Source organism: Periophthalmus magnuspinnatus, chromosome 14 (assembly GCF_009829125.3).
Source record: "Periophthalmus magnuspinnatus isolate fPerMag1 chromosome 14, fPerMag1.2.pri, whole genome shotgun sequence".
NCBI lineage: Eukaryota > Metazoa > Chordata > Actinopteri > Gobiiformes > Gobiidae > Periophthalmus > Periophthalmus magnuspinnatus.
In genome coordinates, this window is record NC_047139.1 from 8440975 (window position 1) to 8455097 (window position 14123).

Below are 14123 nucleotides of genomic sequence, written 5' to 3' on the forward strand. Positions count from 1 at the left end.
ATGGCCGAGTCAAACCCGTGGGGCTTCCCACGCCTTCGCCGGGCCGCGGTAAGCTCCTCTCCGGGACAAGGCGAGGATAGAGGAGGGAGGCTGCAGCAGAGGAGATGCTGTTCAGAAGTGTTAAGTGCTGCGACAGAGGGAGGGTGTGATAGAGCTGAGAGCATGTTAGACACACAGAAGTATTGGACCGCGACAGGCCAATGACAAACGTGTTTCATGTGTCTGTGTTGGACAAACTGCAGGTGCATCTGTCAGCACTGCAGTCACTGTGCTGCAATGAGTAAAAAGTGATGCAGCTTTATATAAGTGTTTGGGAGAGGGTTAAAATAACAGAGGGCTTTGAAGTTTCTTGTGGCTTTGATGATATTAGAGCTGATAATAGAGTCTGGTTTTGTCGTTTAATATTTGTGATACAATATTGCAACGAAAAGTAGAAGTCAAGGTTAAAATGGATGACATTAATTATTAAAGGGGAAGCAAAACAGTTTGAGTTACAGTTGTAGTTTCCGTTTGTCCATCAGAGCATTTTTGGGACATAGGAGCCTGTCATGTCCCTGTCCTACCCTGGCTCTGACCTTGTTTGGCTGTAAGTTAGTGTGCCACAGGGTGATGTGAGGCACATTTGTCAGATGATACCTCGTCTCATCCAATCACAGGAGACAATGTGACTATGGCAACAGTATGAGCTGCTCCATCCTGACATCACACCTACGTAAACAAAAACTACCATCCAAAAAGTTGTGCGCTGTGTGACTTTTCCAGTGTGTGTCTGCCACCTGCTCGTCTCCATAGAGCTGTTATTGCTTTGCCAGAAATGTCCCGCAGTATGGCATTAGGCGTATCCTGCATTTATTCAATTACAAGTGATTTTATTGCTAAAAGAGGCTTTGAAATCCATGAGCTGACCTGTAACTTCTCCTGTTTGTGTCCATGCAGATAACTATAAGCGATGACATCTACATGGAAACAAACAGGAAGTGAACTAAAAAAGTTTCATAGTGCATATTTATATACTATGTTATCATAATATTCAAACTTTACACTCGATTTCTATACTAAGATTCAATAGTCAGTTTTCATTTTCAACATTAAATCTTAGTACTTTTCTTATACAGTATTACCATTTTGTCTTATATCTGTGTAATCCCTCAGTCGTCCAGGTAGTTTAAGGTTAGTCCAGGCTACTCTATGTGTCTTATACTTGTTCTGATATGGCTCAAGATCATTCTAAAACTATTCAGGAAAGGTTCATTTCTGTCCTGAGAATGTGACATTTTTAGTACCCAGACTTGCTCAAATAAGTATCAATTAATGTCTGATTTCTGATCCTTTTCCCCATTTTCGCCGTGTTGAAAAAAGAAGAAACATCGGACTTGTCATTGGGCTTTATCACTGTGCAGCACTGATGACTTTTAACACAGTGAAACACATTTATTGGTACTTCACGCTGACAATTATGGTGAATGCTGTCGTAAAAGCTGGCAGTTTAAATCAAATCAAGATCTAAATGTTGGCAGATCGCAGTTATGGTAATGGATAGGTGTTTGTAATGAACACGTAATAAAAAGATGTTTGGAGTTCACACTTTGACACAACAGGTTTATTATTTATTTATTAGTCTTTATTCATAAATTTTTTTTTTTAAATCACATGGGCAGCAGTGTTTCAAATTCCTTAAAGCACATGTGTCAAACTCTAGGCCCGGGGGCCAAATGCGGCCCGCCATGTCATTTTATGTGGCCTGTGAAAAGGTAAATTTAAATGTATGACTGTCTTAAAATGCCAGTTTATCAGGAGTTACGCAATTACACAGACATATTTTTATATCTTTGCACATTTGAGACAAACCATTTTGCTGATGTGGCCCTTGATGAAATTGACTTTGACACCCCTGCGGCTTAATGGTTCTGTATTACGCTATTTTCTGATCTATGTTGTAATGTTGTTTCCTCATCACAAACATACCTGGAGTTGTGTTTTGATTCAGTCACACATGGTCAACACACAAACCCTGCACATTTAGGCTTCTCTCAAACAGAAAACACTCTGTTCCACCTTGTGATGTCATGTGGTAATACAGGAAGTGCTCCACTGTCCAAACACATTAACTAGAATCATGTGGATCATTTCAGCCCTAGAATTTTTTGAATGAATCTTGGTACGTTTCTGAGGAGGTAACAACATTATAACATGGCTTAAAGGCCTGGCTCACAAGTGTCAACACTGCGTAATACAGGACCTTTAACCTTGTATTTCGCATATTGATCCTGGGCTCATTATTGTTCTAACACTAGCCTGAGTTTGACTATTCAGTGCGAGTGTTTGTGGGTGGATGTAAAGTGCACAGTCAATGATGAACAGTCGGGAAAAGCACAGTCAGCTGAAGCCCGTGGGATTTACTGAGGTGTTGGACACGCTAAAGACGCTAAAGACACTAAGGATGCTAAAGATGCTGCTGAGAAAAGTGAGTGATGCTGAGGTGGCGGGATCTCTATCCAAACTGGACACATCGAGCTGTCTGCGTGATTGATGTTGAACCAGTGTTTGTCTGACTCCTTAAGACTCCTGATGCACTTTTTGTATTTGTAGTTAGCCTTCTGCTTCTAACCCATCTACTTAACCTACTAGAGCTCATAATTCTTTGCAAGATTGGTTGAATTATTCCATTTCACTTGCATATATTCCCCTTTTCTAGACGTCTTTTCCCGGAAATCTGCACTTGGTTTTGGTGCTTCGTCCCACAACTCTGTTCAACTCCCCTCCGAGTCCGTCCTCCAGCACCGACCTCGGCTTTCGCTTCAGCCAGGATGACTTCCTACTTAAGATGCCGGTAAGAAACTACAATAACACTTTAAGTAACTCAGAGGTGTAATTCAATATATTGAAGTGGCTCAGCGTTTAGAGCACTCGACTACCTACCCGGGACGGAGGATCAATTCCAACTTGGATCAAGGTCTGTCATTGTGTTCTTAGGCAAGACACTTCACCCAACTTGCCTAGTATGAATGTCGGATGTGGTGTGAGGGACCGATGGCACATACTGGCTGCCTCTCTTCCGTCAGTCTATCCCAGGGCAGCTGTGGTTACAATAGTAGTTTACCAGTATGAAGTGAATGAATAATGCACAGTAAAGCGCTTTGAGTGTCTTTTTTAAGCCGCTACATAAATCCAGTGCCCTTTTATTATTATTATTGTTGTTATCTTCAAAGTTATGGTAATGTCTATAGCATCTCTACTGTGTTTCAAGGTATAAGTCCTATGTAACAGCTCATTAGTCAGTGGTTCACACACTTGAGCCTTTTCACAGACAACATTTAATAGTCTCTTCTGTTCCAAACCTCACACAGTTTTAAGTCATTCAAATTCTGATAAGCGCAGCCAAATCTGCTCATTTAAAAGTTTGACCATTCTTACTTTAAATGATTTTGTCTTAAAAATTGTTGAAGAAATGTTGACCTGTGCTGTATAATGTGCCTCGTCTCTTCCAGGTGGTGATGCTGCGTTCAGTGGGGGATTTATTGCGTTACATCGATGAAAACCATTTGACATCAGAGTTCACAGGAAAAGTGCAGTACTGTCAGAGCGACTGGATCGTCCTCAGATCTGTGAGTGTTCTCGGATTGGTTAACGTAACTTCAAAACGTCATAATACAGATGACAGGAGGGGGAGTATTGTTGACTGGCCTGGTTATTCGGCTTTATAATCAGTGGTTGAATCCAAGTAAGCACACATTTTTGCATACTTGTGTCCATGGAGCTATTCTCTGTGATGTTTCATAGTATGACCATCCACCAGAAAAGTTATATCTTGCAGCTTTAATATTACGTTTGGGCTGAAAAATATAAACTAAAAACTCAAATAGTATATCAAGGATCCCATGCATTTCAGAACATGTTTGTAGAGAGAGTTAGCAGGTTTTATACGCCTTTTGTTGCCCACTTATCTAAACGAGACAGCCGTTAGGTATTAAATATTGCAGCTTCATACATTTATACATCTTTTCTCTGTGTTGTGTCTGTGTTGTATCTGTGTTTTGTCTGTATTTTGTCGTTAGGCGATAGAGACGTTCGCTGTGACTGTAAAGGAGATCGCTCAGCTCCTGCAGCGCTTTGGGTCAGAACTGTCAGAGACTGAACTCCCTGATGAACCTGGAGCCATCGACTTCCTGCTGAACTCTCACACACACCGATACAGGCAGATGAAGGTGCAGTACTTCTTACTACTCTAACTATGCTATGATGATCTACTGCTGGTAATGCTTGAGTTTCACTATGTTTCTCTCTTAAACTTTGAGACTTGTTTGCGCATGCACCTACACCTGCATTTCAACACTTACATTTTGCGACAAACATTATCAAACTGATTCGCATTCGCACTACACACATCCACAACAGCCCCAACAGAGGGTTTAAAACATCGCTGCCTGTGTCTTCCCCTTATTTTTGTTCTCATTTATCAAGTTGGGCCGTAATCTATCTGCAAAAGGCTGAAGAATGTGGTTTATGTTTTGAAATAGTATATAAAATTGATAGTGCAGCAGAACATTGGTCCTATTTCTGGAAACATTTTTTTTACGTGTACTGTAATGATCAGTGTAAGATTATTTCCTGGCTTCAACTAAACGAATGTCTCTCCTCACCCTTTCCCCCATTTCATGCTTCTTAAGTGTTTGTCACATAAAGTTTAAGTGTAACTCTAGTACTTTTTTATTGATGACAGGATGACATCAGAGGCGTGCTGAAGGAGGGCCGTCTGCTGTTTTCAAATCTGGAAACTGTCAAAGCCTCAAAGAAAAGTTCAGAAAACCAAAGGGAAATGCAGTCAGACATGGAGACTGTACAAAGGTGCTTTTAAATCGCTTTGTCTGTGTAATCCCTCAGTCGTCCAGGTATGATCCATAATAAAAGAAATATTCACATCTGTCAACTTGGATGAGCAGCAAAACATCTTCACTCCTACAACTTTTTGTCCAGTTGACAGATTTGAATTTTTCTTTGACTTTAAATTGTTTTAGTTGTTTTTTTAAATAAATACAATATAATTTCTTTACTAATATGTGTTTTGTGTTTTGTGTTTTTCAGGCTGCTGGCTCAGCTGAGAGACATGGAGGAGGCATTTGACGGTTTCTTTGAAAAACACCACTTAAAACTACAACAGTATCTTCAGCTGCTGCACTATGAGACTAATTTTCAACAGGTTAAACTACATCTATGTTAAAGGAATGCCAGTTACCGCATTACTATGACAATCATCTGTTCATGTTTGTAGATGGAGGAGACGTTGGAGAGACTCTCTGCTCAGGAAAAAGCCATAGACTGTGTTGGGATGACTGTGATTCAAACAGAGCAACTTCTGAAAGATCTGGACATACTCAACACACAAGCTGAGGTCTGACACCTAAGTTAAAATAATAATTTTAACAATATTAATAACAACAATATTGAATTGGTTATAGGGCTGTGGTTCTCAAACTTTTCACATCTTGTAAGTAGGAGTCAGTAGTAACTCTGCTCCAAAAATCATTTCATCATTGGCTAGTGCCCTGTTTGTATTCACTAACAGATTTATGTTTGATTGGTTTATTTTTTAGTTAAATTCAATGACAAGCTTAGATTATGTCTGTATTATGTTCACTTTTGTTACTTAAGTAGAAGTACAGATAGCAAAAAGGAGGAGAAAAAATTCAAATAAAAGCAAAAGTATCACATGAAAAAATTTACTAGTATTAAAGTACCTGTTTAAAAATGCACTTAATGGATTGAAAGTAAATGGATTTTGCACAGATTTTAAGATCCAATGAAGCTTCAAATGTAGTTCAAATATTGTAATTATAATGTTAGCTCAAACTATGAGCCTTAAGCCTTTTCAGCAGGTTAAAAAAAATGTAGCAGAGTAGAAAGTACAGATACCTTCTCTCAAATGTAGTGACGCAAAAGTAAAAAATCATCCACTTTAAAATGTATTTCTGTGTGCACTGATGTGTATGTATTTGTAACGATCAGGAGGAGATGTCTCGAGCGCATGTGCTGATTCTTCACGGGCACCAGTTGGCGGCGAACCATCACTACGCCCTGGCTCTGATCATCCAGCGCTGTAACGAGCTGAGGCACCACTGCGACGTCCTGTCCACCGCGCTCCGCTCCAAACTGGCCTCTCTGACCCGCGCACGCGACCTGCTCTTCAGGCTCGAGGAGGTAACACTGTGGGCAACAACAACAGCACGGATCATTATCAGACACTCATTGAAATATCATCCAAACAGTTACATCTGATTTCTTTCTGATTATTCACACATGTGCTGGAGTTGCCAAGGGAAATTGTGCAAAAACTGTAAATGAATGTGGCAAAAACAAAAAGTTACATTAAAATTCTCAGATCTAATTGAGGTATGCTTGTTCTAGTTATCTGATTTTGTCTGACCACGTAAATGTACCACTGTTTGGGCCAAATATTATAATAACAATATGATATCAAAACAGATTTTAGTATGATTCTGTGAAGTATTCAAACTGGCCTATGCTGAGGATAAGTTCAAGATGCACAAGAGATGCTAAAAGTAAAAAGAAAAACACTTTAACTTGTGATATAAATGTGTTCTTGTGTCTTACAGGCTCTGAAATGGTGTGATGAAGGGGCTTATCTTTTGGCCAGTCAAATGGTTGACAAGTTTCAGACTCGAGAAGGAGCTCAAGAGGCACTGCACAGTTTGAGCTGTCACCAGGAGAGGGCGCCGTCTGCTATCAAAAATAGTCAAACCACACTGAGCCTAGAGTTTGAAGCCATCCTCACTCCACAGCTGCAGGTGAAGACTGTGATCTACAAACTACACCTGCTTACTCTTCTATTTATACCATGTTTGTGATGATACCCACATCTTTTACGGTTTTAGAGTTTAGGCAAGGGAAGTTTATTTGTTGTTAATTTGTATTTTACTTTGAAAGAGAAGCGAAGAGAGAATAGAGAAGGGCATTTTATTTATTTAAATTTTGTGAGAATGATTACTAGATTGTAGAAAAAACAATGAGCAAATGTTTTATTATTGAGCAGGTAAAAAAATGAATGAATGAATGAGTATAGTTATGAAGTTATTTATTTTTTCCTTTTCCTCTCTTCCCTTTTTTCCTTCCTTTTCTTTCTTCCTTGTTTTTTCCTCTTTTCCTTTCTCTTTCCTTTTTTTTTCCCTAAAAATTCCCTGACAGACCTTTTTGCACTCATATCTGTCAGTCGTATGAAATAATTAAGCTTAAGATGTGAAATGAAATGGAGAAAAGGATCATGGTCTCTCTACAACTTCGTCTGCATTTTACATATAAAAGCCCACTCCATTTTATATATTGTAGAAAATCATTATATTATTATTTATTGGCATATTATTGACATTCGTCTCATGTATTATTGTCGTTTCAGTCCCAGATTACCATGGTCACAGATAAACTCAGCACAATGAGGTCCATGATCAGAAACAGGGAGCAGTCTCTGAGAAAACTGGCCGATGTCCAGGTCCGACCCATTCAGTTAGTGGCCCCCCGTCCTGAACCGGACCAAACGTCCCAGCGCGGAAAGTCCCCCCTCTTCTCCCCAAAACATGGTACGAGCCAGACATTAAACAGCGCTTTCAAACCTTCTTGTACTTTGTGTTTTGAGTACACCTGTGTTTCTGTTTGTGCAGGTGTAGACTTCAATGTCCTCAATTCCAAATTTTCCTTCGACCTACTTCCGGGAAAAAGAGCCTTAAAGAAAAACAGCAGCCAGCCAAAAGTGTGTTCAAGTGATATAAACAGGGCCTTTTTGTCTTTTATACATTTTGCAAATATGATAAAGCTGTAGCACGATGAAAGTAGTTTTGTCATGAAGGTTGTTGCTTTTTACCTATATACTTACAGTCTAGTGGTTTCGCTGGTTAAATGATTTATTAATAGCATAATTCAGTAATATTAGATACCAAATAATCTTTAACGCATCCTATAGATAATATAATTTTAATAAAAGATGTTAAGATACTGGTTCTTCCTTGTTTTATAGATTGAAGTGATGCACGATTACCAGGGAAACCGCAGTTGTTTGTATGGACCATTGTCAGAGACTGACTCAGAGGCTGAGGACAACCCCGAGCAGGTCACACGGTACTTTCACCTTTCACCGACCTTTGACCTTCGTCCATGTCATGTTGAAACAGAACATTACTTGCAGCAAAATGAAAATTGAAAATAAAAATGAAATGGAATATTGTTTAGTGCCGATTGGCAATTCTAGAGCTGAATTTATCCAATTGATTCTAGTGAAGGTGTATGAAGTTTAAAACACCGTGGAGCATTTCCTGTATTACGGCACAACATCATAAGGAGTATTTTCTGTTTAAGAGAAGAACTTAGTCTAAATATGCAAGGTTTGTATGTTAAACATGTATAAATTAAAAGAAAAAACACAACTCCAGGTATGTTTCTAATAAGGAAACAACAGTATAACCAAAATCAGAAAATATCATAATTTGGCTGCTTTAAAATACTGTTTGTACTCTCAGTAACAGAAGAACTACAGGTGTGATACTATTGTAATTGCTCTGTGTGAACAGTGGTCGTTTGCGTAGCCTGATCTCAAACACCACAGGACCAGAATGTTGTGATGTGTTGAAACAAACAGTTATTTCAATTTTACCTTTATTTTTCAGTCACATCATGAAAGAGTTAATAGCCACAGAGAGAATCTACGTGGACGAGCTGCTCTCTGTGCTCCTGGTGAGTTCAGAAAAGAGTTATAATTTTTCTTGTGTGTGATCAATAGCCTCTTGTTTAGGATGGGAGCATTTGTTTTAAAATAACATCTATCTATCAATTAGTATCATGTTACTAATAAAAGTTATGCTGCTAATTATGCTGCAAAGTTAACATGTTGCAGATCACAGCAGAAGGCCACAGACACATAATCCACGTTTTCCCTGTCAAAGTGAAAGGTGTAAAACAAACTCACTACAATGTAAAGTTTAAACTGTGATTAATTCCCACTATAAGGACAGAAAACCATGATCAGAATAGAATTATTTGTCTTTGTCTGTTATGTATTGTCATTTGGCACAGTTGATGTTTGATGCAAATGTCTCGTGTAATGTGTGTGTTATGATCAGGGCTACAGGGCGGAGATGGAGGACCCATCTGTGTGTAATCTGCTCCCTCCAAACCTGCGCAGCCAGAAGGACATCCTGTTTGGGAACATGCCAGAGATTTACCAGTTTCACAGCAGGCATGACACACACAAACACATACATACAAACATACCGACACACACGTTATGTTTCCTTGCTTTGTGAGGAAATTACATTGACTTTCACCCATTTCCTGTAGACTGATCTTAACTCTCACCTTAATCTTGAACTGAAACAAATAAAGATTACATCAAATTTTATAATCTCTGGTCCTTCTGTAGGATGTTCCTGCAGGATTTACAAGGCTGCTTGGAGACACCAGAGCGAGTGGGGGGCTGTTTCCTCCAGAGGGTGAGAGCCAACAGGATTTGTCTTATTTATGTTGCAATATTGTAAGAAAAGTTGTCTCCTCTTATGTGAAAGCAAGTCTAGATCTGCGTCCATTTGGCACAGTATATTTTTACTTTATGCTTATTGCTGTACTTTGCATCCCTCTAAATGAGTCTGTAAATCTTTGAGCAGAAGGAGAAATTTCAAGTGTACGAGCGTTACTGCCAAAACAAACCCCATTCTGAGTTACTATGGAGACAGTACGCCGATCTGTCATTTTTCCAGGTATCCACAAACACTTCATACACTTCGCAACAAAGTTTATGAGAAATATTTTAAATCCGTAATATTTTTGGTCTTCTCAGGAGTGTCAGAAGAAGCTGGATCACAAACTGGGTCTGGACTCGTATCTTCTGAAACCGATCCAACGGCTCACCAAATACCAACTACTGCTCAAGGTTCTTAGACAAATGTGCATCGGCAAAAATCTAGCACTGCGGAATTTTAACTTTAATAATAACTTAACTTAATGTAGCAGAAAACAAAATTAACTGGAAAAAAATGAAGAAAGTAACTGTATATTTTACGTTTAAGTTTAACAAACAAATGATGTTGTGACAAAGGAAGTTTCTGACAGATATGCATGGCCGTATAGCTGGGTGTAGGTGGTTGTATTTCTGCACTGAGCCAACATTTTATAGTATTTGATATTTTAGAGACATACCAAACATACATATATTTGTTCCTGAATTTACAGAGTCATCCAGACGTACACTTGTTGATCTGGCAATGATAATTACTTTTCTTTAATCTAATAATTTCAACCTGCAGACATCCTTAAACTTATTCCAGCCCCTGATTTTTGGTCAAAGTGTATTCACACAGAAAGTCAAACTGTATTATCTGAAGTGGCCTGTCACTGTGTGTGTTTGATGCTGTCCAGGAGCTGCTGAAACATTGCACAGAGGAGCAGTACCGCTTTGAACTTCAGGAGGCGCTAGAGTCAATGTTGGAGCTGCTCAAATCGGTCAATGACTCCATGCATCAGGTCGCCATCACTGGATACCAGGTACTGCACAGTAATCTAAGGAGTCAGTAGTTTTAAGGTCAGGAAGAGGGCAGGTCTAGGGTTTGACCTGGATTACAATTAATAACTCTGTAATTTGTGTCTATTGTGTGTTTTAAAATAAAGTAAAAAGCTCATTGTTCACCTTTCTGTGAAAATTTAACATCAAAGTATATCCCAGCCTACAAAACGGGTGAATAGGTTTTCTGCCACAGCAATTTCACTTGTAATGGTTTTAATATCCCACAACTGGACTGTTAAGAGCGAATAATTATTGCTTTATGGCACTAGAACCTGGAACTGTATAATTATCCAATGTAATAGCTTTTCTAGTGAAACCAATGTCCTCATTTAGGGAGAGATTTCATATATTGGGGCTTTTCTATTCATACACATTAAAAAAAAGCTCATTCTAGACCTTTTAGACCTCAACCTTTTGTTTATATTTTGCTTATTGTGTACAGGCGTGGCTCAATCTGGTTCAAATACTTGCAGCTCTGTGTGTTTTCCATACACCATGAGTACAGTCACGCAAACATAGACCTGCTCTTTTAGCTGCTCGTGTAGTGGTGTAGTGCACAGGAGCAAATGAAGACAAATGTTGCCAGTGTGTCAGTAACATCTCCATATGTCACATACAATATGCAGAGTTAGGGTTATAGCTGGAGGCGGACATCTAAGAGCCCTTTTATGAATGTCAACTAATGCATTTCACAAGGACAGTTCAGCAGTTTGAGGTGTCAGTAGGGCATTCATCATCAGTGTAAATTATCGCCCGTGTTCCATCGTATTCTTATTTAAATTATTCTGAACGTGAAGAGCTGTATGACCCATTCTACCTCTGACATATTTAATCACATCTACAGTGATATAAAGATTTTACAAGCCCCAGCGCCACTTCTTCTAAATGGTGATGTTTTAATTGTTTTAGTATAGTAAAGTATAGTCTGTTAAAGTTTATGTGCTCTGTAAGACTATAAAACTAATTAATATATCCGGTTACCTGATCAGAATGAATTAATGTCTATAATTTATATACATTTCTACATTTCCAGTGTTATTCATTAGTCTCCCCTGCTATTTCCTGTGTAATTTTAGAATAATGACTAAATAAAACATTCAGGCCTTAGTTTACATGAAAATTGGATATAAAGATCGCCAGCAGGGGGCTCTAGACCTGCATCTGCTGATACTGTGAAGAAGGAAGTAGTCAAGTTCAAAACAATCGCAGCAAATCATATAAATACAAACAGGTGAAATTGGGTCAAAACTAGTTGAATATGATTAAAGTCAATCGTCTTTAGTCTTCATAGAATTATTTACCATGGTCCTCACTTCCTGGTCGTGTGTTTCCAGGGCGATCTGTCCCAGCTGGGCCGTATGGTGATGCAGGGGGGCTTCAGCGTGTGGATCAGTCACAAACGTGCGGCGGTCAGGATGAAGGAGATGGCCCGCTTTAAGCCCATGCAGCGCCACCTGTTTCTGTATGACCACGCCATCCTCTTCTGTAAACGCCGCGATGAAGACACACACGACCGAGCGCCTTTCTACAGCTTCAAGTCCTGCCTCAGAGTACAAACTTTACTATTATGTAATGATATAAAATGACAAATATAGTGTACTTTGTCAGGCCTAGTCAAGACAGCTTAGTATTTATACTTTGACAACAGTCTTAAACAAAAAATATATACATATATTGTCACATTTTAGCTAAACCAAGAGTATAGGAGCACTTAGCCCATAGTAAAAGAAAGTGAACATGAATATTAATTTGAATAGGAAGTTATATAAATTACCAGACCAGACCAGATTTTCAAAATTCAAAACTGAGACACACCCGGGTTGGTATAAATAAAACTGTGAAAAGAGCACGTAACATTGTTCTTGACTCACTTGTGTCAGTCATAATCTGGGGGTATTTATTTTGCGTTTTGCTCATTTTCAAGGATGAGTTTCTGTATTTTAGCTAAACAAATGACAATATATTCCCTTCTTTACTGTTGGTGGGTATCGAACTGGTCAAAAATAGGGATATCTTGGACATTTCTAGAATAAAACTTGAAAAAATCATTCATTTTGGATAAATCTGCTGGGACAGGGGATATAAGGCTCAAAACTGGGACTGTCCCGGGTAAAAAGAGACGTCTGGTCGCCCTAAGTAAAATGTAACGCTGGGTTATTATTGAGCATAAACTTAAATTTTTAGAACGAGCACACAAAATTTGCACTCAATTTGCTTCATTTGTCTAGTTGATCCCACTTTCTAAACAATTTTCAGTAAATTTGATGTAGGGCATACTCAAACATAACGTAAAATGTTGGGAATTACTTCACTAAAACCTGCTCTTTAATACATTTTTCCAGATGAGTGCTGTCGGCATCACAGAAAACGTCAAAGGAGATGTGAAGAAGTTTGAAATCTGGTACAGCGGTCGAGAAGTGGTTTACATCGTCCAGGTGAGAGATGAGACGTTATAACCATTTCCTGTGTTTTTCTTCTCTTCATTTCTGCCCCTCTGTCGCAGGCCCCGTCGATGGAGGTGAAAAGTGCCTGGCTCACAGAGATCCGCAAAATCCTCACAAACCAGAAGCGACTCCAAGGTCAATATCACAGCTCGTATTTAATTGGTTTGACCATCTTTATCCATTACAGCTTTTCTCCGCAGATTAATTTTAATGATAGAGGAGAAATTAGACTATGTGAGGCTTTATTATACCTCATTTCATTTAGACAATGTTGTAATTGTTTCAGGTGAGTCCTCGCTCTCGGATGCTCCTCTCTCGGAAAGGTAAGTCATTCGGCATGACCTCCTTTTGACCCTACGTGTTTGTGTCTATTGTCTGCTGTGAATGGGTGAATTTAATAATAAACGCTGATAAACTCACGTCGTTTCACAGAAGCACGACGAATAACAATGTAAAAAGAAACTGTATTTAAAACAAAAGCTATTAAAAGGTTTCAACTCTGATTCTTTTGTAGCAGTAAAGTTATGACTTCATTCTTTCTTTCTTAAAATCTAAATTAACAGTAAGAAATAGGAAGTTTTGTGTTTAATGTAGAACCTACCAAGCCTACAACTCAATGAACTAATGAAAATGAGTCAGACCTCCACAAATAACATTATCATTTCCATTATAGACCCATTAGCTCTCTGCATGAAGTCCATTTAATTCAACATTTTTGCATTTTAACAGAACCTCAGCATTGCTCGGTATGAGTTAGCAGCATTTATTTTTTAACCTTGGTGGTCATGGAAACTAAAGACCAATGTTGGCACCTATGGCACATACAGAACAATTTACATACAGCATTTAAATGAAAGAGTGAATAGCTCTTTTCTTCTTTGATACCATTTGTGAAACATGCTTCAGTGTCATACAACAACGCTATACAAATGACTAGTGTTTGGTTTGGATAATTATGTATACAATAAAGTATGGAATACACTGATGTCACTAAAAATAACAAAATACAGGATGTTACAAAAATATCCGTCGTATTTTCTCCCCATAGTCTAAAAACAAGCTGCACAGCACATTTGTAACTCCGTGTTTAGTACTTATAACAGCAAAACCAAGCCAAAGAC

The 14123-nt window shown here is 38.7% G+C and overlaps 1 protein-coding gene across 1 annotated transcript in view; it reads left to right on the forward strand.

Moving 5' to 3' along the window:
- Window positions 1–14123, forward strand: part of LOC117381739 (proto-oncogene DBL) — a 17307-nt gene continuing 3184 nt past the window's right edge. The window contains exons 1-22 of the mRNA XM_055226456.1: window positions 1–48; window positions 2696–2830; window positions 3489–3605; window positions 4056–4205; window positions 4721–4845; window positions 5083–5197; window positions 5270–5389; window positions 6004–6195; window positions 6612–6803; window positions 7409–7589; window positions 7671–7759; window positions 8024–8124; window positions 8670–8736; window positions 9123–9238; window positions 9422–9491; window positions 9663–9755; window positions 9836–9928; window positions 10414–10539; window positions 11893–12108; window positions 12901–12993; window positions 13062–13137; window positions 13289–13325. Of these exons, the coding sequence (XP_055082431.1) occupies window positions 1–48; window positions 2696–2830; window positions 3489–3605; window positions 4056–4205; window positions 4721–4845; window positions 5083–5197; window positions 5270–5389; window positions 6004–6195; window positions 6612–6803; window positions 7409–7589; window positions 7671–7759; window positions 8024–8124; window positions 8670–8736; window positions 9123–9238; window positions 9422–9491; window positions 9663–9755; window positions 9836–9928; window positions 10414–10539; window positions 11893–12108; window positions 12901–12993; window positions 13062–13137; window positions 13289–13325 (2552 nt within the window). The remainder of the gene's footprint in view (window positions 49–2695; window positions 2831–3488; window positions 3606–4055; window positions 4206–4720; window positions 4846–5082; window positions 5198–5269; window positions 5390–6003; window positions 6196–6611; window positions 6804–7408; window positions 7590–7670; window positions 7760–8023; window positions 8125–8669; window positions 8737–9122; window positions 9239–9421; window positions 9492–9662; window positions 9756–9835; window positions 9929–10413; window positions 10540–11892; window positions 12109–12900; window positions 12994–13061; window positions 13138–13288; window positions 13326–14123) is intronic.